At 49.7% G+C, this 22,424-nt stretch overlaps 1 protein-coding gene across 3 annotated transcripts in view; it reads left to right on the forward strand.

The window, feature by feature from the left end:
* Window positions 1-22,424, forward strand: part of SPTB (spectrin beta, erythrocytic) — a 116,935-nt gene that overhangs the window by 63,059 nt on the left and 31,452 nt on the right. For all 3 annotated transcript variants that reach the window (XM_028115784.1, XM_028115854.2, XM_028115934.2), the window contains 13 exons: window positions 7,419-7,570; window positions 8,763-8,936; window positions 10,145-10,236; window positions 10,624-10,704; window positions 11,007-11,122; window positions 11,562-11,674; window positions 12,463-12,650; window positions 14,783-14,900; window positions 15,548-15,706; window positions 16,387-16,689; window positions 17,406-17,556; window positions 18,471-19,341; window positions 20,418-20,555. In XM_028115784.1, the coding sequence (XP_027971585.1) occupies window positions 7,419-7,570; window positions 8,763-8,936; window positions 10,145-10,236; window positions 10,624-10,704; window positions 11,007-11,122; window positions 11,562-11,674; window positions 12,463-12,650; window positions 14,783-14,900; window positions 15,548-15,706; window positions 16,387-16,689; window positions 17,406-17,556; window positions 18,471-19,341; window positions 20,418-20,555 (2,656 nt within the window). The remainder of the gene's footprint in view (window positions 1-7,418; window positions 7,571-8,762; window positions 8,937-10,144; window positions 10,237-10,623; window positions 10,705-11,006; window positions 11,123-11,561; window positions 11,675-12,462; window positions 12,651-14,782; window positions 14,901-15,547; window positions 15,707-16,386; window positions 16,690-17,405; window positions 17,557-18,470; window positions 19,342-20,417; window positions 20,556-22,424) is intronic.

A 22,424-nucleotide genomic window follows, 5' to 3' on the forward strand; every position in this document is an offset into this window, starting at 1 on the left:
GACAAGCAAAAAGAAAAGTCACCCACAGTCTTACCGCTCAGCTGTAACAACATCCAGCTGAAGCTTTCATTTTTAAATGGATATTAAAAATTACAAAACCAGGGTCATATTATGCATGTAATTTTATAATCTGAACTTTCCCTTAAAATGTATTCTAATATCCTTTCTTGCCACTGAAAGGTCTTCTACAACCTTATTAATATCTTTATAAGTACCAAAATGATCATGATAATCCTGTTTTGAATACTTAGGTTGCTATTCTCTATTCTTGAGAGCAGATTTTTAACAGACAAAAGAGGGAGAGAGATGAAGCACTCAAGGAATTTTATAGGAAGCTATGGCAGGAATGACTAGATGGCCCTAGACCTGGGTGATTAAGGTAGATAAGATATTTCAACCTTACCATTTGACTTAAGAACAGCCAGTGTGTAATAAAGCTTCTATTTTAAAACAGCCCCACCTGGGACTTCCGATAACAAACTTGCCAGATGCCTGTGATGTCAGGAAGTGAAGCAAGTACCGGAGTAGGTGGGGCCAGTGACAGATGTGCTGTGGCCAAGGGAGGAGGGAAGTTGAAGGAAGAGCCGAGAGGAAGCCTAGAGAAGCTATCTCACAAGAGAGGGAAAGAGCCTTGACCCCAGGAGGAGAGCTCTGTGCTTTAAAACAACCGTTGGGGATATTCAGAGGGCCAGACCTCAGAGAGTAGCTCTGTGGTGGTCAGGGAGGCAGAGGGAAACTCTCCCTCCTGGGCTCTGTTCTCAGGAGGTGGGGGGGGGGGGGGTTGTTCCTCACCTTGTAAACCTTCTCCCTCTCTCCCTTACCCCTCTCTTGTGGCTCAGCTGGCTAACCATGCTTGTGATTTTTGTCTGGTGAAAAGTCCTGAGGCAAGACACAAAAGGCAACTGGGCTATCTTGGAGAGAGGAGGAGAAAAAAACAGTTTAATATTTTCTTTAGAAAAGGAAAAATGGGGGCGCCTGGGTGGCTCAGTCGTTAAGCATCTGCCTTTGGCTCAGGTCATGGTCCCAGGGTCCTGGGATCGAGCCCAGCATCGGGCTCCCTGCTCCGCGGGAAGCCTGCTTCTCCCTCTCCCGCTCCCCCTGCTTGTGTTCCCTCTCTCACTGTCAAAGAAATAAACAAAATATTTTAAAAAAGGAAAAATGTATTTTTCTATTGAATAAATAATATGTACATCCAGTGGGTAACACTCAAAAGATGCATAAAATAGTTTTATTCCCACCTTGGTCCCCCCAGATACCCAATTCTTTTTTTTTTTAAAGATTTTATTTATTTATTTGAGAGAGAGAGAGCACGAGAGGGAAGAGGGTCAGAGGGAGAAGCAGACTCCCTGCTGAGCAGGGAGCCCGACGCGGGACTCCATCCCGTGACTCCAGGATCATGACCTGAGCCGAAGGCAGTCGCTTAACCAACTGAGCCACCCAGGCGCCCCCAGATACCCAATTCTTTTCCCATAACCAGTGTTATCAGTTTCTCATGTAACTTTCCAGGAATATTTGATGCATATATTACCAAATGGTCTATATTATTTCTCCCAGCTTTTTTTTTTACTATACATTGTTCTATAATGTGCTTTCCCCTCACCCAAGATATATTGAAGATTGTTTTATTGATATTAATACATAAACAGCCTCATTTTTTTAATAGCAAGTATTCCAGTGTATGGACATACAGTTTTAATTTAACCAGTCTCCTATTGGTGAACATTTTCATTGCTTCCAGTCTTTGTCTCTTTTTAAAAATGCAATGAATAAACTTATATATTGATTATTTCCCAATATATGAGTTTATCTGTAGGACATATTCCTAGAAGTGGAATTACTGAATATATAATTCTGACCATTCTTGCCAAAATTGTCTCTTATACCTTCTCTAGCAACATATGAATGTTGTCTTTCCCCACGCCCTTAACCAAACACTGTATTTTATCAGACTTTGCATCTGTGCCCACCTGATAAGTGAAAGTGTCTTGATGTACTGTCATTGTACTTTTTGGCTTTTAGTATGAAAAATTTCAAACATACAAAAAAATACAGATAAAAGTATAATGAATCATCACCTCGACTTAACAACTGTTCACTTTTTGCCATATTTGCTTGTCCATTTAGGGGGTTGAAGTGTTTTTAAAGTAAATTGAAGATTGTCACAACATTTTACCCCTAATACTTTAATATGTACCTCTGAAAAACAAGAACATCTCCCACCTAACCATAATACCACTATTACACCTAGCTTTACCCCTAGCTTAAAGCTATGTGCTGGCAAAAAATGCAGACTGAATAAAATTAACATCAACTCTAATATAACCTAATACCCACTTAATATTCAAATTTTCCCAGTTGTCTCAAAAATGTCTTTTATGATTAATGTGCTCAGACTAAGGACCATTTATTAAAATTTTTATATATGTTTATACTTTTAAATTGTACTTCTATGAATAGCTGGGACAATTTTCTACACATTTAAGAGATTTTACAGTTTTTTGTTAACTTTTTGTTCATATACATGTGTCCATTTTGCTATTGGATTGTGGGTCCTTTTCCTCATTAATTTGTATATGTTCCTTATATCCTAAGTGAATTGGCTCTTTGTGATGTGAGTTACAAATATCTTTAGTCATTTGTTTGACTTTGCTTACAGTATTCTAACCCACACAAGTTTTTTTTTTTTTTTAATTAAGAGGAGCAGAAATTTTGCCTGAAGTTTTTTTTAATGTAGTTGAACTTTTCAATATTTTATTTTATGCCTTTTGAATTTTGTGTCCTATATACCAGCATTATTAAAAAAAATACATTCAACCATGATTTGTTTTGGTATTTTTATGGTTTCATTTTTACATTTCAGTTTTTATCCAAATGAAATTATCCTGGAGCATGAGGTATATATTTAAGTTAATTTTTCCTGGATGGCATCTAGTTTTGTCCATACCTTTTATCCAATAATCCTTCTTTCCCCTTTATATCTGAAGCACCATGTCTATCAGATATCAAATGCCTATCTGTGCTTGGAACTATTTCTGTTCCATTGATGTGTCTATTCATATTCTAGTAGCACACAGTTTTATCGTTGTACCTTTATGCTGTGCTTTACTTATCTGATAGAAAAAGCACTTGGGAAGGTCTGTTACTCTTCTTTAGGAATTTTCCTAGCTGTTTTTGTTTTCCCAATGAATTTCTCATAGCTCCTCTAGTTTTCCCCAAATTATATAATTTAAATATAGCTAAAATAATATTCAATATATAGATTAATTTAGGGTAAACTGACAACTTTGTGATATTGAGTTTTTCTATTCAAGAATCAGATGTGCCTTTCTACACACGTGTTCAAATCTTTTGTATGCCTCAGGAGCCTTTTCAGGTTTTCTTTATGTAGGTTTTACACACTTCTTTTTAGGCTGAAACACTGTTTTTGGGGTTTGTTTTTTTTAAGATGTTATTTATTTATTTGACAGAGAGAGAGACAGTGAGAGAGGGAACACAAGCAGGGGGAGTGGGAGAGGGAGAAGCAGGCTTCCCGCAGAGCAGGGAGCCCGATGCTGGGCTCAATCCCAGGACCCTGGGATCATGACCTGAACCGAAGGCAGACGCTTAACGACTGAGCCACCCAGGCGCCCCTGAAACACTGTTTTTTTAAATTATCATTGAGGGCCTTATAAACGAGTGTTTCAGAAAAAGATCCTGCCATCCGTTCAGTGGTATCTTTTGCCTCTAGGATTAAATCTAAACTTAGCCTTTCATTCCGGGCTTTCCATATTCAGCTAAAAACCTATTTTCCACATGTTTCCGGCTTACCTGTAGCTACCCAGCGGCCCCCGAAAAGGTTCCATCCTTCCATGCCTCTCTGTCTGGGAACGTCTTGCCTCCCTGGCTCCCCTCCTCCTCTGCTTGTCCAAAGTGGTTTTCTTCGTGAGACCACCCCCTCTCCCACCGCCTACTGCTTGACTATTCCAATTAGAAATGACCTCTTTCCTCTTTGGCCCATGACCATTTATCTGGTAATTAATCCAGTATCACCTTGTGACAGCTTTTGTATTATTAAAATGAACTGCCTTTTATCTCTTGTGTGGTTGCAAAATTAACTGCTCGTGGGTTTTTGTCTTGTTTCCTCGACGAGATCATGAGCCCCTTGGGGAAAGGGAGCCTGCCTTGTGCCCTGCACAGCATCCAGGACAGGACCCTACATGTTGTAATCGCAGTAGTAGTGATGTTAACAGTGATGAGGACGTTTACGGCTAGCTTTCTGCGCGCCAGGCACTGTTCTAAACACTTTGCATGTATAAACTCACTTGCTAGTGGATAAATATTTGAGTTTTGGTATTGTGGGTTTATTTGACCTCAAACCAAACCTTTGAAAAAGAGTGTAAAAGAAAGATCACCCAGTCACAATATCCAGACAGTTCTAGCCGGCTGTTCAGAGAAGAGGGTGAGTTTTTTAGGAGAAGCCCTGACATTTAGGGGAGGACTGAGGATGGCCACAGCCTGGGAAGGAAAGAAAGAGGGAGAAGAACAGGCAGGAATGGAGATGCCCTAAGCTTGAGGGCGGCAGAAGCACCAGGGTTTTCTGAGGCTCTGGCTTTGAGTCAAGCCATGCTGGTGGATTTGCTCCCTTTTCCTGCACTGGCAGGGTTAGGAGTCTCGGAATAAGGTCTGACCCCTAGCCGGACCCTGCTGAGCCTCCGTTCCACAGAGGGTCACTGCAAGCTGGCCCAGGTTCCCTGGGGATAGCAAGCCCCATGCATGGCCACTGCCCCGACCTGTCCCCACCAGCCAGGTTCCCACCCCAGCTGGCCCTGGACCACCCGCCTCTCCTGCACTTGGAGGGCTCCCGATGAGCGCCTGGGCCATGCTAGGAGTGAATGTGCTGAGCATGCCGATGTGGGACAGCCAGAGCAAACAGCTAATGGAAATTAATTCCCACCCCTGGGCCTTTTCTCTCCTCAGGTTTATCATTAGCTTCTCAGAATCTTTCCCGTGTCTCTACACTGCAGAATGTTTCAGGGTCCTGGTGATTCTGGGCAATTTCACCCTAGCCTCCAAGTAAAAGGCAGCCAGGAAGCTGCCTCCCTGAGCTCTAAACTGTGGCTCCAACATTTTGGGGTCTAGGAGGCTTCATTTGTATGTTGAAAACTGGGGAGGTCTAAGGGTCAGTTAGGACACATCAGTACAAATCTGTGTGCCAGCCCAGCAGCCAAGAATTAAATCCCACATCCCCGGCTAAAAGCACTTCCTTACCCTTTGTCAAGCACAAATAAAAGGGTTTCAGCACCTGTGTAATGAAATTTTTGGATTCTTAAAAACAGGAAAAGGCGAAAGGAAGAAAGCACTTTAGGTTTTTGATACACTGATCTCTAGAGGGGCTAAAACTTTCAGTCCTTTGGTCAAAGCTCCACAATCAGTTGGAAGAGCTAGCGCCTTCTTTAAACAGATCTAGTTTCGAGGGTGCCTGGGTGGCTCAGTTGGTTAAGCGACTGCCTTTGGCTCAGGTCATGATCCTGGAGTCCTGGGATCAAGTCCCGCATTGGGCTCCCTGCTGAGCAGGGAGTCCGCTTCTCCCTCTGACCCTCCCCCCTCTCATGCTCTCTCTATCTCATTCTCTCTCTCTCTCAAATAAATAAATAAATAAATAAAGTATTAAAATCTAGTTTCTAGGGAAGGCACCATGGAGTTGTGACTGACTCTGCTAAATCCACACATGCCCCAGAATAAATGCCAGTGCATCACTGAATCTTCAGTTACATTTTACTGAACAGTCCTTGAAATCAGGAAAGTGGTTTAATTTGCTGCCAACAAAAGAGTAAGGAGAGTTTTCCCCCTGAAACTCTGCCCAGAGGTCCCGGTTGAGTGGATTGACATTTTAATTTTATATGTGAGACTTAGAGAGTCAGTAGTGGTATTTTTCCTCTTTGCGGAAGTCTTATTTAGACGGCTGCCATTGAAGTCTTTATATGGGACACCAGGGCTCGTCTTCTTTATAATAGAGTGTGTCTGCCTCAAGGAGAGGGCTGTCTTTCCTGTCCTTGAGTTTCACCTCCCCCCAGAGCCTGGCACCTCGCCATTATACAGTAAACATTGGCTGAATGAATGAAGAAGTGAATAAAATGTCTGAGTTCCTAACACCAAAATAGCAGTGCAATAGGAAGGCATTGGACGCTGTGTACCTCAGGAACCGTGAAAAATTATACCCTTGAGCCCACGCTGCTGGGCTCCTCTTTTTGTTGTTGTTCAATCAGATATTTAATAATTTAACAAGCCAACCCTGCCACGGTTTGGGCTCGGCCAAGCGGACGTTTAGTCTGCTCCCAGGGTGCTGGCATCCCTCCTGGCTGGGCTGCTCTGAGTCTGCCCTCTCTGTGCCCGACCCCCCACACACCCTCCCCAGGGATCCTCCGTGGCCAGAGGCCCAGCCCCACTGCCAGGTCAGCTCCTGCACCAGACTGCCTGCAGCCTCTTGCCACAAACTCTTCACTGAAGCCAACAGAACAAGAGTTCACCCTTCCTCTGCCATTCTGGGGGTGAGAGATCCAGCATAACGCAATGGCTAGCCCCCAACCCAAGCCTCCCTTATCTCTAACCTCGTGTGGATCACACATTCCCCTTGCCTTGCTCATCATTCTTCTCTGCCTACCAGGAGCTCCTTGAGGGCAGGCAGTTGGTTTGACTTTTATGAATTATCAGACCTAGCCCAAGCCTGCCACCAACAGGAGCTGAATAACTGTGCAATCGACTACAATACAGCTCTGGAGCACTCACTGTATACCAGGCTCTGGGCCTTAGGGATATAGAAGTGAACCAGACAAGACTTCGCTGGGCTCGAGATACCTACACTCTTGCAGGAGAGATGGGCTTTCAACTCTTATGAATGTGAAGCAAGATCTTAATAAGAAATGCATATGCAGGGACGAGGGCACACACGGGGAGGCCTAACCTAGCCAAGGGGTCAGGAAAAGCTTTTCAGACAAGCACTGACTCCCGCCAGACAAATAGGAGTTGGGTGGAGGGGGCTGGAGAGGGGAAGGGCAAGAGAGACCATCCTAGGCAGAGGGAATGTTGGTCGGATGGGTAGATGGGTGAACCTTGCATTAAAATCCGAGCTTGCCGCTACAGTGGGACAGCATTCTGTCAGGCACAGGAAACAGGTGGCTGCATGAGGGGTGCATAGCCATTGTGCGTAGAATGTGGTGGTGGAAGTTCTCTCTTCATTGCCGCAGTCATGGCACATGGACCCATGTTGCCCAAGGCTACACCCTGATCACAAATGTTCCTAGGCCGGGAGTGGGATAGACACATCTGCCTCCCCTGCCAAGGATCAGGGGACCCTGGAATTAAGAGAAAATCCTTCAGCCCATTGCACATTGACACTGCCAACCTTGGGCACCTCACCCAAGACTCTTCTCCCCACTCAGATGAGCGGGAAGTTGTTCAGAAGAAGACCTTCACGAAATGGGTGAACTCGAATCTGGCTCGCGTGCCCTGCCGCATCACTGACCTCTACAAGGACCTGCGGGATGGGCGGATGCTCATCAAGCTGCTGGAGGTGCTCTCTGGAGAGATGCTGGTAAAAGCCCCTTTCCCCGAACCCTGTGGCTGGTGCTGTGCCCCCTCTTTAGAAAAGACATGACTGGGGATGTTTCCAGTTCTCACGGCCTTCAAGGTTTCTCCCTCTTCTTTTGGGAGGTTTCATTACTTACTGATGTGAGATGTCCGTGTGGCTTACTGAGTTCTCTGACCTCTTGTCAGAACGTATTGCCTCTTGGCCATTCCCACCTCTTCATGCTTCTCCCAGAAGCCATGCAGAGCTCTTGATTCCTCCACTGGGGGGCAAGGCATCTGTGGCTGGCCTGCAGTGGACCCACCCTCAGCCTCCTCACGCAGGCTAAGATGGATTCTGTTACCCAGCTGGAGAAATTGACACGCTTCTTGGAACCAAGAGAAGAGCATGGAAGATATTTTCCTGTGTGTCCTATCACTCTTACAAGTGGAAATGTAGTATAGGCCCTCTCCATCGTGACCCACCTGGCAGTAATGTTGTCTCTGAGGGAGAACCAGATTAAGGTTCAAGTTTTGCTCAGTCACTTCCATCATAACCTTGGGTCTATCAGTCAGGACCTTCTTTTCCTTGTTTCCCCTAAGTAATAAATGATACCTGTACCTGATGAGGTACTAAGATCCTCGGGGTTTGAGTGAAAACATACCATGTTCTTCCGTTGACTTTTTCAACTCCAGGCTGCTGCCTCTTATAGAAAGAGTTACCATTGGGAACCCTTCACATGATGTGGTTACTTCTCGGTGGTGGGCCCCTTAAGTTTTGGCTGGGGCCATTCAGAGGTGGGGAGGGAGGAGCTTGGATGGTGGGATGGCCCGCGTTGTCAATCCCCAAACAAAAAGCCACTCTTATCACAGGCAGTTAATAGTTCTTAGAACTGTGCCTGGCATAGAATAAGTGCTCAACTGTTTGTTGTGTCAGTGCTTTTGAATGGCATTTATTACCCCCTCAGAAGTCTTTGTTCCAACCCAGGAATAATACCAATGCAGCCCAATTACAGAGCTCTGGGTGCCCAAGAAAGGGGGAGCGTCTGAACTTTGCAGAAAGGATGGGATTGAAAAGTGTCAAGGAGTGAACCTGAGAGTTGGAGATTGGCTGGGAGGGTGAGGGTGGATGCTGATGACAGGAGTTGACCCAGGCTGCAGTCACCTCTGGGGTGACTGTGAGGTCCCTCCATGCCCATGGGGTCAATGCCGTCCCTCAGCCAAAGCCCACAAAGGGGAAGATGCGCATCCACTGCCTGGAGAATGTGGACAAGGCCCTACAGTTCCTCAAGGAGCAGCGTGTGCACCTGGAAAACATGGGCTCCCATGACATCGTGGATGGCAACCACCGCCTGGTCCTGGGCCTCATCTGGACCATCATCCTTCGCTTCCAGGTGGGTTCCTGAGGGAGCAGAGGGAGCCTCCCTGGGTCAGGAAGGCGAATGACGTGTATTTGTGCACGTTCTGGGAAGCTAGAAACCTGTCCTATGGGGCAGTATTTATAGGAAGAAGTGACCATCCTCTGCACTGACTAATTGCTGAAGCTCAGGGAGAGCTGTTCAGTTAGCAGTGTAGTCTTTTGAGGGAGAAGATAGAAATTAGTAGCTGGGGTGAGGTCTGGCCGGGAGATCTGCTTTTGTCGCTTTCCCCCCACCTATGTAACTTTTTGGTTTTTTTTTAAATCGTTTGATTCAGAAGTTGCAAAAACAATACAGAAGATCTATATTAAGTTTTTCAATCAGGAACTTTTTTCTTCCCATCCTGAAATTCAAGGGTCGTTATTTGTAAAGAGAATTTAGAAAGTGCAAGGGAAGGAAAGCAGGGCCTTCCACCTGCTGGCTTGGGGACAGGAAAAATCTAGTCCTGGGACGCCTGAGTGGCTCAGTCGGTTGGGCGGCTGCCTTCGGCTCGGGCCATGATCCCAGGGTCCTGAGATCGGGCCCCGCGTCGGGCTCTTCGCTACGTGGAGTGGAGAGCCTGCTTCCCCCTCTGCCTGCCTCTTCCCTTGCTTGTGCTCTCTTTCTCTGTCTCTCTCTCCCTTTCTCTCTGACAAATAAATAAATAAAATCTTAAAAAAAAAAAAAAAGAAGAAGAATCAAGTCCTGAGGGCAGGGAGAGCAAGGAGAAAGAAGATAGCAAACAACTCACAGATGGAAGCTCTCATCCGAGGGGTGCTGGGGATCCAATTTCACTCTGCGGGTGTGTACAATGAAACAGTAGTGCCCACAGAATTGGGAAGAATGGAAAGAGGCGCTACTAATCAAAACAGAATACCTTTCAATATTTATGTTGTCCCTTTCAGGGCATTGTTCCTTAGAGGAGGATTTGGGGCATCTTGTTTATTCTCACTGTCCCATTAGTTATCAAGTTAGGGCTGTCTCCTCTGACACGAGGAGGCCATCCCTGGCCCGTTACAGCTGACTAAGGCGGGGAAACAGGCCACGGGGACCCAGGGCCTTGCACTGTGGTGGTGGTGCAGGGCCGGCGAGGCAGATGGATGGCTAAGAAGGAAGAGAGAGGGAGGGAGCTTCCCAGGGAGAGCAGGAAGGCACGGAGCCAGATGCAAATCTCGTTTCTCCCTCTCTCGTTCCCACACCCCTAGATTCAGGACATTGTCGTGCAAACTCAAGAAGGTCGTGAGACGCGCTCTGCCAAGGATGCGCTACTGTTGTGGTGTCAAATGAAGACAGCAGGGTATGTCCTGGGAACCCGTTCGCTGCTCTGGTCCCCGCTCCCCTCCTGCTTCCCCCACGTACTGCCACAGCCAAGGGACACACATGCCATCACCCAGAACTATAGCAGCTTCGGCGTAACCGATGCAAAATGTATCCGGACCTGATTCTTGGAGGCCTGGAATTCGGGATTCCTTTCCAGAGTTGCCTGGGTCAGACCGTGGTGTCTGTTGGGTGTGCGAGTCTCTTGGGCCCACCTTATGGAGGAACCTCTTCGTCTGTTGCTGAAGGGGCTCAAGAAGGGACGACAGATCCATTTCTCTCCTGTGTATTGGTCCTTCAGTTCATACACTTTTGAGGACCCCAGAAAAATCTGTTTCTTAGGTCTTAATGTTTCTCTTGGCTGCAGTTACCCCCAGGTCAATGTCACCAACTTTACCTCCAGCTGGAAGGACGGCCTGGCCTTTAATGCCCTGATACACAGGCACCGGTAAGCGGGGTGGGCAGGGCTGAGGGCAGAGCCCCTGGGCTGTTTGGGTACATCGCACACAACGTGGAGGTCCCCATTCAAGCCTTCTCTCACCCGCAGCTTCCTGCCTCCCTGAAATTCCGGGCATGCCCTCTGCCCCTTCCCCACATTCTGGTGCTCACAGCTGCCCCTCCCCTGCTTTCTCTCTCCTCCTTTCACTTCTGCCCAGCTGTCTGTCCACTGTCTTTGCTTCGTGCCGGGGCTGCCCTGTAGTTGGGCAATGCTGTGGCCACCGCCTTTTAGCAGTCTGGCCTTGTCCCCAGGCCTGACCTGATCGACTTTGATAAGCTGAAGGACTCGAACGCGCGGCACAACCTAGAGCATGCATTCAAGGTAGCTGAGCGTCAGTTGGGCATCATCCCGCTCCTCGACCCCGAAGGTGAGCTGCACCTGCTCCAGCCCTTTGCTGCTGTGAGGGAGGTAACGTTCCTGCCAGAGGGAGCCCCAGACTGTCAGGACACTGAGAGGAGTCTAGGCCCAGTGCCGGGCCAGTCGCAGACACAGCGACGGGCCAGCGCTCTGCTCCGGGCCTGCTCTTCAGATCCAAGGCGGTTCCTGACCCTCACCTGGCCCAACCGGGGGCCCATTTGTAGTCTCTGGATTCTTCTTTTTCACTCCTTTCACTCCCTCTGTGGTCCAAATATGGATTTCATCCTCTTGCGAAAATCGCAAACACTCTTTCATTCTCACCCCTCTGGTTGTCTCTCGGTGCCTGGAGTTGAATTTCGTGCTGGAGGAGGAACAGGGAGATAAACCCTCTGAGCCTGACCGTTCCAGCTTCCAGTTGGGTCCTGAGCATGCACTCCTTCCCCTTGCAGATGTCTTCACGGAAAACCCTGATGAGAAATCCATCATTACCTATGTGGTGGCATTTTACCACTACTTCTCCAAGATGAAGGTGCTCGCGGTGGAAGGCAAGCGCGTGGGCAAGGTACTTTCACGGAGTGTCACCTCGTTTCCCTGTTCGCCACACTGCGACGCTCCTTTTCCATCCCGAGAGCTCTGAGTCTGGGCCCCAGCTGTGTGTTGGGGGCGGGGGGGGGGGGACAGATCACCCCCCACCAACTTCCTCTGAAACCAAGCACTGCCGCTGCCATAATGGCTCCCAAGCTAAATTCCAAAACAAGTTGATGGTCTGTCCTGACCAACGTCCTCACCCCTATTCCCCATCTCATGAACATTTCCACGGGATATGATGGGCTTTTATGTATTGGTCTGTTGTAGTTCTGAGCCTCTTCACTCCGTGGTGTATCAGGAACCCATCCCACTGTACAGACCCTCCTGCCGGATGCCTTTCCCCTGCTGGCCCACAGCTCCCCAAGGATAGAGACCATTTCTCATTCATCCTTGTGTGCCTGGTGGTTAGCAAAGGCAGTGCCTAGAAGCCCTGGATTCCTAATAATGCATTTTAAAATAAACAAGACCTTGGCCCTTCTAGTGGCTGATGTCCTGGCACAGCAAGTTTACCAGTGTTTTATAGGCTTAGGGGGAGGGTGGAGCTGCCCCTGAACCCTAGCAGAGGTAGCTCCCTGCTAATGTTGCCAGTCCACTTCCAGTCCACTCCTCCTGCCTTAGCACTGCTTTTGGGCTCAGGGAACAAACCCACCGTGGAACACTCCAGGACTGGAGAGGGGGACCGCCTTCACTGTGGTCCCCACCGGGGGCCTCATTGGTGTCATTGCTCTTCTGATAAGGATAAGTAATAAAGTGATTCCCTAGGTCATTGACCATGCCATTGAGACCGAGAAGATGATTGAAAAGTACAGTGGGCTGGCCTCAGAGCTGCTCACCTGGATCGAGCAGACTGTCACCGTCCTGAACAGCCGCAGGTTTGCCAACTCCCTGGCGGGCGTCCAGCAGCAGCTACAGGCCTTCAGCACCTACCGCACCGTGGAGAAGCCCCCTAAGTAAGGGCCTGGGCTCTGGGAGGCTGGGCGTCCGTGGCTAGGATACTGACTGCCAAAGGTAGAGCCAGGCACTGGGCCTTGAGAAGTACATCCAGGAGGTATAGCCTAGAGGCCAGAGAGCCTCACATCTGTCATCTCCTTCACCCCCACCTTGCTTTCCTGCTCCCAAGCCATCAGCCTGCAGGAAAGGGGCATTGATGAGTAACCAGAGAAAGTACTGGAAAGTTTCTCTCTCCTCTGTGCACTGAGCTGTGCGTTTGTCGTCTGGTAATGACCTCTGTATTCTCAGTCCCAGAGCTCTCTGTGTGGGGTCTTGTGGATCATCAGGTACATCCTGTTTCTCTCCCATCTGTCACTGCTCATCAGCAGAGCATTTGGGGACCTCTCGGGACCTCTGCTTCACCCCAGTGTGTGCAGGGTCTGTGCACATGTGCGCACACATCTGCACGGCCATACTCATGCGTGTGCGTGCGCATACAGACGCACCCGTACAAACATGCACGCTTGGACACGCAAAGAGAGGGGGCATTCCGGCTCACCTGCCCTTAGCTTGTCCAGCTCTTCTGAAACAGATCTCTGGCTCATTGGTGGTACCCTCGGCTTGTTCCTCCCCCTCATCTCCCACACTCTTCATTCATGACTCTCAAACAGGGAAAGGTGAGACACAGAGTCTAGAATGTACTATAAACAAGTATCACGTTTCTGGCCTGACACTAACCCACTTTTTTTTTTAAATTTTTTATTGTTATGTTAATCACCATATATTACATCATTAGTTTTTGATGTAGTGTTCCATGATTCATTGTTTGTGCATAACACCCAGTGCTCCATGCAGAATGTGCCCTCTTTAATACCCATCACCAGGCTACCCCATCCCCCTACCCTCCTCCCCTCTAGAACCCTCAGTTTGTTTTTCAGAGTCCATCGTCTCTCATGGTTCGTCTCCCCCTCTGACTTACTCCCCTTCATTCTTCCCCTCCTGCCATCTTCTTCTTTTTCTTTTTTCTTAACATATGTTGCATTGTTTCAGAGGTACAGATCTGTGATTCAACAGTCTTGCACAATTCACAGCGCTCACCATAGCACATACCCTACCCAATGTCTATCACCCAGCCACCCCATCCCTCCCATCCCCCACCACTCCAGCAACACTCAGTTTGACACTAACCCACTTTTAAAGTCCTAAATTCAGTATAGATAACCTCCCCTGGGCTTCTCTCAGGCCGAGCACCACAAGGGTGCTATCGCTTGGCCGAGTAGATGGTGCTCTGGGTCTCTTGGCCGAGTAGATGGTGCTCTGGGCCCCAGCCCTCTTTAAACGACTGTGAGTGGTCAGCTCTGTCAGGCTGGCCTCAGGGTGGGGACCTGGTTGACAGCCCATCTTTGGCTGCTACATGGAGGATGAAGAAGTAGGTAGATACTGGTGTCCGTGCGGAAATGTAAAAGTATGCAGTTCCCTTGAGCTGAGCCCCGGGCTCTAGACAGTCGCCCTGCTGCCAGTCCGCGTCTACACCTGCTGTCTTCCTGGAGCGCACTCTTTCCTCTCCCCTCAGAGGCAGTGGGCCTTTCGGGCCTTTAGGACTTGTCTGGAAGGCTGGCTCATTAGTACTCAGGTGAAAGTTGGACTTGTCTGGAGGGCTGGCTCATTAGTACTCAGGTGAAAGTTGCTTTTAATACAATATGTTCTTACGTGCATAATGCTACTTCTAAGGCGCTAGTGGCTCACTCGCTAAAAAACGACTGAAGAGCTAGTCAGAGCCTTCGTCATTCGCAGAACAGGGAAGAGCTTTCTTTGTGTCAATTGGTAAAACTCTTGGTATCTGCAGGAATGACTAGAATACTCCAGTTAGCCATTCCCCTGTGGAAGCAGATGATAAGCAAACACTGTGGTGGCTGTTGTGTTTTTTCTGGTTTGTATTTTAAAGACTCAACCCCTAGTAGATCACAGTTGGTGAGTATGATAGATGTTTTAACAGGTAAGTTGGCCTAGATATCCTCTTTACTTTTTGTTTTTAAGGAGAATATGTTTCACTATCCAAGCTCCAAGATGCCAGGGTTCCATGTTGACTTTAGCAAAAAATTTGGCAACGGGGACCTCGACACTAATCTCCCTACCTCTGTTTTCACAACAGGTTCCAGGAGAAGGGGAATCTGGAAGTCCTACTTTTTACCATCCAGTCCCGGATGAGAGCCAACAATCAGAAAGTGTATACCCCTCACGACGGGAAGCTAGTGTCTGACATCAACCGGGTACAGCAGTGTTTTCCATTATACGTAGCCAGCGGGTTGGCTGAGTTTCTGACAAGGGTGCAGGGAATGGTTACTGGACACGGTTAAACCAAGCCACTTTCTGTGGTGGTATTAACTAACTACACATGCTGACTATTTGGGGGTACCCTCTGAACCTAGTTCTGAGAGGTCTGACGCCAGCCACTGTCCATTAGCTCAGCCCCTTGCTCAGATGCCCGGAGTCCATTTTGGGAGCCAGTTTTATAGCTTAGTCTCTATACATTCTTGAGTTTTTCTGACTATGGAACGAATATTAACTGCTTATGACAGAAGGGAAATGCCTTCCGATATTTCAGAGATTTGGAGGCTTAGCACCACTCGGACATTCTAACAGAATGAAAGTAGCCGTTGAGTCAGTGAGAATGTACTGAACACCCACAGAGACAAGTAACATCAGGCCAAGAGTCTAAGGCAGGTTTAGGGGAGGAGGGAACTGGGGGGGTGGTCAGGACCAGTGCTTCCCAAATCTTTGGTAGCCAAAAGATTTACTGAACTTTAGGCTCTGCCTAGATTCCTGAAATCACTCAGTGTTGGGTGAAAGAGATGGAACCCCCAAACCCACAGGTGTTCCCCTGTGCCCCAAGAATTCCCCTCTGCCCCCCACACAGGCCTGGGAAAGCCTGGAGGAGGCTGAGTATCAGCGGGAGCTGGCCCTGAGAAATGAGCTCATTCGGCAAGAGAAGCTGGAGCAGGTAGCCCGGCGCTTTGACCGAAAGGCCGCCATGAGAGAGACGTGGCTCAATGAAAACCAGCGCCTCGTGGCTCAGGTAGTAGGAGATACGCTGGGCATGGCAGGAGGCAGAAGCCTTTCAGAGCCCCTGGCAGGCAACTGGGCTGCAGACCCTGCTGGTCTCTCGGTGGCAGCAGGATAAGCCTCTCCACAGGCCTTGCAGACCTGCTCCCCAGGACTGGGTAGATTCGGATTCACATTTGAGGAAGAACTCTCCGTGGATTCTGGCCTCTAGGGCTACGTCAGATTTCACTAGCTAAAAATTGACCCCGGGGCTGATGCTCCATAAGAGCATCTATTGCTTCCCACTTAGAGTTTGGACTCAAATGTCCAGGCAGGGCAAAGCCAGTGTTCTGCGAGGATTGGAGAGTGTGCATGCAGACTCGATGGCGTGGGGGTGAGCCTTCTCTTTACAGCTGTGGGGCTCCTGAGTGAGGAGCAGCACCTTCCTGCCCACAGTCGGGCAGGTCCCTCCCAGGCAGGGTGGCGGGCACCAGCAGGCCTCAGAAGGGCGCTGGGAGTGATTCACACACAGCGCACCCACACGTGTGGCACAAGGAATAACATTATGAGCTGCTTTTAAAGACAGCAGATCGGGCCTTGGGACTGGGCTTTCCCAGCGAGCGGTGGTTCTGAAGGGACCACCGTTTCTCTGTGTTTAAGGGGACTAGCCGGGGCAGCCTGACTAAGTGGCCCGCTTTTCTCCCTGTGGGCCAGGATAACTTTGGGTATGACCTGGCAGCCGTGGAGGCCGCCAAAAAGAAGCACGAGGCCATTGAGACCGACACGGCCGCTTACGAGGAGCGGGTGAAGGCCCTGGAGGACCTGGCCCAGGAGCTGGAACAGGAGAATTACCATGACCAGAAGCGCATCACTGCCCGCAAGGACAACATCCTGCGCCTGTGGAGCTACCTGCAGGAGCTGCTGAGGTCCCGGCGCCAGAGGCTCGAGATGACGCTGGCCCTGCAGAAACTCTTCCAGGACATGCTGCACAGCATCGACTGGATGGACGAGATCAAGGTGAGCCCCTGGAGGCTGCCCATCCCCCACGCCCCCCCCCAGGCCCACCTCGGTGCAGGAGGTGCCGTTAGCTCCACTTCCTTAGATGCCTCCCAGCCAAGCACGACCCTGAACCAGAATGGAGATACTGAGGCAGTACGGTGCCTGGCTGCTCCACCTGCTTGGTTCCCTCTGCTCCAGACAAGTCACCAGCCCGGGTCCTCTGTATTTCGGGTGATCAAGATATCTTAGGTTCACAGTAGCACAGGCGCCAACCTACAGGACCTAGACATGATAGGAATCAGGAGCCGGGAAAATCAGGCTCTGAGTAATCACAGTTTGAGTCTGGTTAGAATCCAGACCTCCCAGCCACAGGGGCAACCAAGAAATCTGAAGCTCCTCTCCCTCTACTGCAGTGGGTCTCATCGAAGATGCCCAGCAGACCGACCACGGAGCTTTCTAAAAATGCACATGCCCAGGCCCCAAACCTTGAGACAGATGCAGGAGATCGAGTGTGAGGCTTGAGCTTCTGAAAAACGTTCCATGCCTACTCTGCAAGGCACTCCCAGCAGGAAGTCCTGCTCTATAGCTCCCATGCTGAGCAGCGACCGTTTTCCAGCTGCGTCTGACTCCCTGGCCCAGATACGATGGACACTCCCTTTGGAGGGGTCTCTTCTCCTAGCAGGTATGTCTTCAGCTCTCCTCGTTCCCTCTACCTGGTCTTTCCTCTTTGCCAGGCTCACCTCTTGTCTGCTGAGTTCGGGAAGCACTTGTTGGAGGTCGAGGACTTGCTACAGAAGCACAAGCTGATGGAGGCTGACATCGCCATCCAAGGGGACAAAGTGAAGGCCATCACCGCCGCCACGCTGCAGTTCACTGAGGAGAAAGGTGAGGCCGCAGCTGTCTCTCCATCCTCTGGCTCAGCGTTCTAGCACCCCAGCTTGGATAAGTCTCCTAGCTTTAGAATTCCACTTCTTCCATCAACTGATGGTACAAGAAAGAAGCTTGAAGGATAGTAGAATTCTCCAGAGACCAGGCAGCTGCTTGGGTAATCTATACTCAGAAGGTGTCTATAAGCACCAATAACACATCATCTGCCTTTCATTCACTCTGCTAGGTCAAGATACAACAGAGACAATTTAGGTTTCTAGCTTTGGGACTTTTTTTAAAAAATAAAGTTTTATTTATTTAAGTAATCTCTACACCCAACATGGGGCTCAAACTCATGACCTGGAGATCAAGAGTCCCACACTCTTCCAATTGAGCCAGCCAGGCACCTCTCTAGCTTTGGGTCTTAAATAAAAGACCCTGTTGCCTCCTTGAAGAGTCATCTTGAAATTTGTGTCTGGGCCTTTTTATTTTATTTTAAGATTAATTTATTTATTTGAGAGAGAGGGAGAGAGGATGAACAGAGGGAGAGGGAAAGAGTTTTAAGCAGACTTTGTGTAGAGCACATAGCCCGACATGGGGCTCAATCTCGCGACCCTGAGCTGAAACCAAGAGTCGGATGCTTAACCAGCTGTGCCACCGAGGCGCCCTGGTGTCTGGGCCTTTTAAAAAAATAATTTCTTGTTGTGCATTTCTCCTGAGAGCTGACCCAACTTATTCATGAAGTGTTAGTGGTAATGAATTATAAAGAACCTGACCTGCCCTCTGAGCAACTGCCCCCCTATATGCAATCCCAAAGCCCCCGTAGGATGGCAGGTTCTAGATCATGTGGTTCTAGCCTGGCAACTGACCTGAAGCTTGCCCACAAGCAAAGCCCTTACCTCTTTTGTCTTCCCTTCTTTCATTCCTCCCAGGATACCAGCCTTGTGACCCCCAGGTTATCCAGGACCGAGTCAGCCACCTGGAGCAGTGCTTTGAGGAGCTGAGCAACATGGCAGCTGGGCGGAAGGCGCAGCTGGAGCAGTCTAAGCGGCTCTGGAAGTTCTTCTGGGAGATGGATGAGGCCGAGAGCTGGATCAAGGAGAAGGAGCAGATCTACTCTTCCCTGGACTATGGCAAAGACCTGACGAGCGTGCTCATCTTACAGCGCAAGCACAAGGCCTTTGAGGATGAGCTCCGAGGGCTGGACACCCACCTGGAGCAGATCTTCCAGGAGGCAGAGGGCATGGTCGCACGTAAGCAGTTTGGGCACCCGCAGATTGAGGCCCGAATCAAGGAGGTGTCATCCCAGTGGGACCAGCTGAAGGAGCTGGCTGCCTTTCGCAGGAAGAACCTCCAGGACGCTGAGAACTTCTTCCAGTTCCAGGGTGATGCTGACGACCTGAAGGCCTGGCTGCAAGACGCCCACCGGCTGCTCTCAGGTGAAGACGTGGGTCAGGATGAGGGGGCCACGCGGGCCCTGGGGAAGAAGCACAAGGACTTCCTGGCGGAGCTGGAGGAGAGCCGCGGGGTGATGGATCATCTGGAACAGCAGGCCCAGGGCTTCCCCCAAGAGTTTCGGGATTCCCCAGATGTGACCAACCGGCTGCAGGCCCTCCGGGAGCTCTACCAGCAGGTGGTGGCCCAGGCAGACCTGCGTCGGCAGAGGCTACAGGACGCCCTGGACCTGTACACGGTGTTCGGGGAGACAGACGCCTGTGAGCTGTGGATGGGGGAGAAGGAGAAGTGGCTAGCCCAGATGGAGATCCCAGACACACTGGAGGACCTGGAGGTGGCACAGCACAGGTCAGAGGCTGACTTTGTCTTCCTCCCCTCCCTCCGCTATGGCCTGCACTCCACCCCCGCCGAGGGGGGGAACCACCTCTAGATCAGCAAGGTTCTCTTTGAGAGGTGATGGGATGCCCTTTATGGCTGAGGCCATACACCAGAGCCATGGGTTTCAATCAGGCTCTGTGGTTTTGGGTCCTTTACCCTGTGGGGCCTTCCTTAAAATAAGAAGGGGACCTTTCTGGTCCAGTTATTCAATTCCTTCTCAGCCACAGTGGTCTTTGTTCAAATGAATTGTAGACAGAACCCCTGACATAGAACACAGAGGAAAGCAGAACCGTTTAGTGAAGTAGGAGGTAAGAAGTCAGAACCCCACCAGCTCTAGCTTTCCATGGCAGCCCCTCAGCCACAGAACCCTGAAGGACCCCAGGGACCAGTTTGCAAAGCCCCGGGCTACAAGGCCCGCTCCTTTCCAGTACTCTGATTGCATCCATGCTCGGGCATGGGGGAGCGTGCCCCTCATTCACGTGGCCCTCTTAAGTACAGAACTAGAGAGTTGAGGAGCATGAGAGGTCACTCCCTAGAGCATGCTGAGGTGGGCCCAGGCTGCCGGAGGGAAGGGTCCACTTTCAGAACTATACCCCAGACCCCGGCAGCGTCCTCTTCTCCTAGCCAGGGACAGAGCACCTGACTGGGCAGGGGACCCTTCAGGGCAAGGTCAAGGCAGTGGAATTAGGGTCCAAGGGCAGCAGCTATGGCTGTGGAGGTATGGCGGGTGTTCTCTGAGGTGATCAACACCTCCCTCCCCCCAGACACACCTCTTCGTTCCCTTGTGCCTTTCCATTGAGCCAGTAGCCCATGGAATAAGCAACCAGCTCTTTACTAGCCTCGTCCAAGAAATGCTAAACCATGAAACTGGACCCATGAACCAGAAAATAGGGTATGTCAGCATATCTTTTTCCTTTCTGCCCCCTTCCCCAGTCAAATGTATTCTGGAGATGGAAGGAGAAAGCAAGAGCTCCAGCGTTCCAGAGACTGGGCAGTAGGCAAAGTGCCCATGCTTCCTCCCCAGTCATCTTCTCTGTCCATATCAGGTTTGACGTCCTGGACCAGGAGATGAAGACCTTGATGACGCAGATTGACGGTGTGAACCTCGCTGCCAATAGCCTGGTAGACAGCGGCCACCCTCGCAGTGGGGAAGTGAAACAGTACCAGGACCACCTGAATGACAGGTGGGGCATGGGTAGGGCTGGGGGCTGAGGGCGCCTTCTCTTGACAACTAACAACCCCTGGGGTATGGCCCTGACATCAGGATGTCTGCTGTGCACTGCCAGTTTGTCCTTTCCGAGTTCCTGTCTTTCTCAGCCTGTCTCCTTCTGACTCTGGAGCACTAGCAGCAAGGTGGAAGGCCCTGCGTGGTGAACAGAGTGGTGAATGCTGCCGGGCTTGGGCTTGCGGGGGGGGGGGGGGGGGCATCTCCTGGGGGATGGAGGAGCTGCTCTGAGTGCACATGTAGTTAGAATCAGGCCATATGCTACTCAGGCCACATTTCCCCAGACATTCGTAGGCCAGGAAAATTGCTTTCTGAGAGCTCTTAAGTACTGTCCATAAAAGAAGGCTCTAGCCTGTGCCAAAATGCAGCATCGATAATGAGGCTGGCTTGAATGCAGAGGAGAATTAGCAGGAAGCCTTGAGCACTCTTTGTGGCTGGAACAAAAAACAGGCCCTGAGGAGCCTTTGAGAGGCGGTGCTTTCAGTCCGAGGCGTAATTGCCATGAGTTCCTCAAGGATCTCTGAGGACAGCACACACTTCTGTGTTCCTGTTTGTTACCCGGGGCCCCGTGCACACAACACCATGTGTTCACCAGCTCCCTGCTGCCCCAGCTCCTTTCCCCACACTTGTGTCTGAGCCTTGCTCCGCCTGAAGCGATCTGGGAGGTGGAGTTAGGCAAGACCCCCTTGTGTGGGGGGAAGAAAGGGGGGTCAGCACAGTAGAGACTCTGATGGGGGCCCAGCAGGAGGCAAGAGGGTGATAAGGATACTTCAGAGCCACTAGAATGGGGCTGATGATCTCAGCATCCAGAGATGGGTACTGTAGTTCAGGAGATTTCTCTGTAATCTGAGGTTTATGCAGAAGGGGAAGATGCCTCTTTGTTCTTCTTTAGGCTTGGAGGTAATGGGGGGGGGGGGGCAGTATGTTGTGTGTGTGTGTGAGTGTGCATGTGAGTGTGTGCATTTGCAAGACAGACAGGAAAAACTTGGTAGCTATGTGTCTGTTGCCTTAATGAGCTATAGTCAGAGAATGGTCTTTACAGATCCCTAAGCCTTGTACCATCCTAAGTGAAATACATCAAGGCACTTGCCATCCTTAGGTGAGAGAGAACCGGGGGCATGAAATGGTAAGATGGTTTTCCTGAGAGTTGAAACGTACCTGAGAAGTCATCGAGTCCAGCCAAATACCCCCAGACTGCTGTGTCTCATACAAACACTTCCAGGGGTGGGGAGCTCACCTCTTCACGGTGCAGCCCATCCCATATGGAGGAAACTCCTTTTGGTTAAAAGATTTGACCTCCTATTGAATGGAAATCTCCCTCCTTGCAATTTGCACACATTGGTTCTGGCCCTGCCCTTGAGAGAGAAAAAAACTGATTCTGATTCTTCCTCCATGTGATAGCTCTTCAAATTTTTTTTAGAACAACAATCATTCTTCACCTTTGCCCAAAGTCCTGCCTCCGAGCCTCCACTGTTCTCTCCCCCAGACCCCTCCTTTGGGCCATTCAGGTTCCTCTTTCTCCCTGTGTCCAAGATGAAAAACTTTCTTTCCCTCCTTTGTTCTGGTTTAGAGCTTTACATTCTACCTTGTATTATAGTGACTTCTATCCTGAAGAACTTCCCTACTAGACTATAAGCAAATGAAAAGTAATATCTTTATCTACTGCCCACAGTGCTTTGAGCACCAAGCACATAATTGTCTGAGCTTTCCTCTGTTTGGAATATTCTTTTCCCAGATAGCCACATGACTACTCCCTTATATTATTCAGATCTCAGCTCACATGTCAGCTTATTGGAGCAGCCTTCACTGAGCCGGTTGAAAACATCAC

Source organism: Eumetopias jubatus, unplaced genomic scaffold (genome assembly GCF_037043125.1).
Source record: "Eumetopias jubatus isolate StellerSeaLion01/CBP00866 unplaced genomic scaffold, mEumJub1_p1.0 scaffold_7, whole genome shotgun sequence".
Taxonomy (NCBI): domain Eukaryota; kingdom Metazoa; phylum Chordata; class Mammalia; order Carnivora; family Otariidae; genus Eumetopias; species Eumetopias jubatus.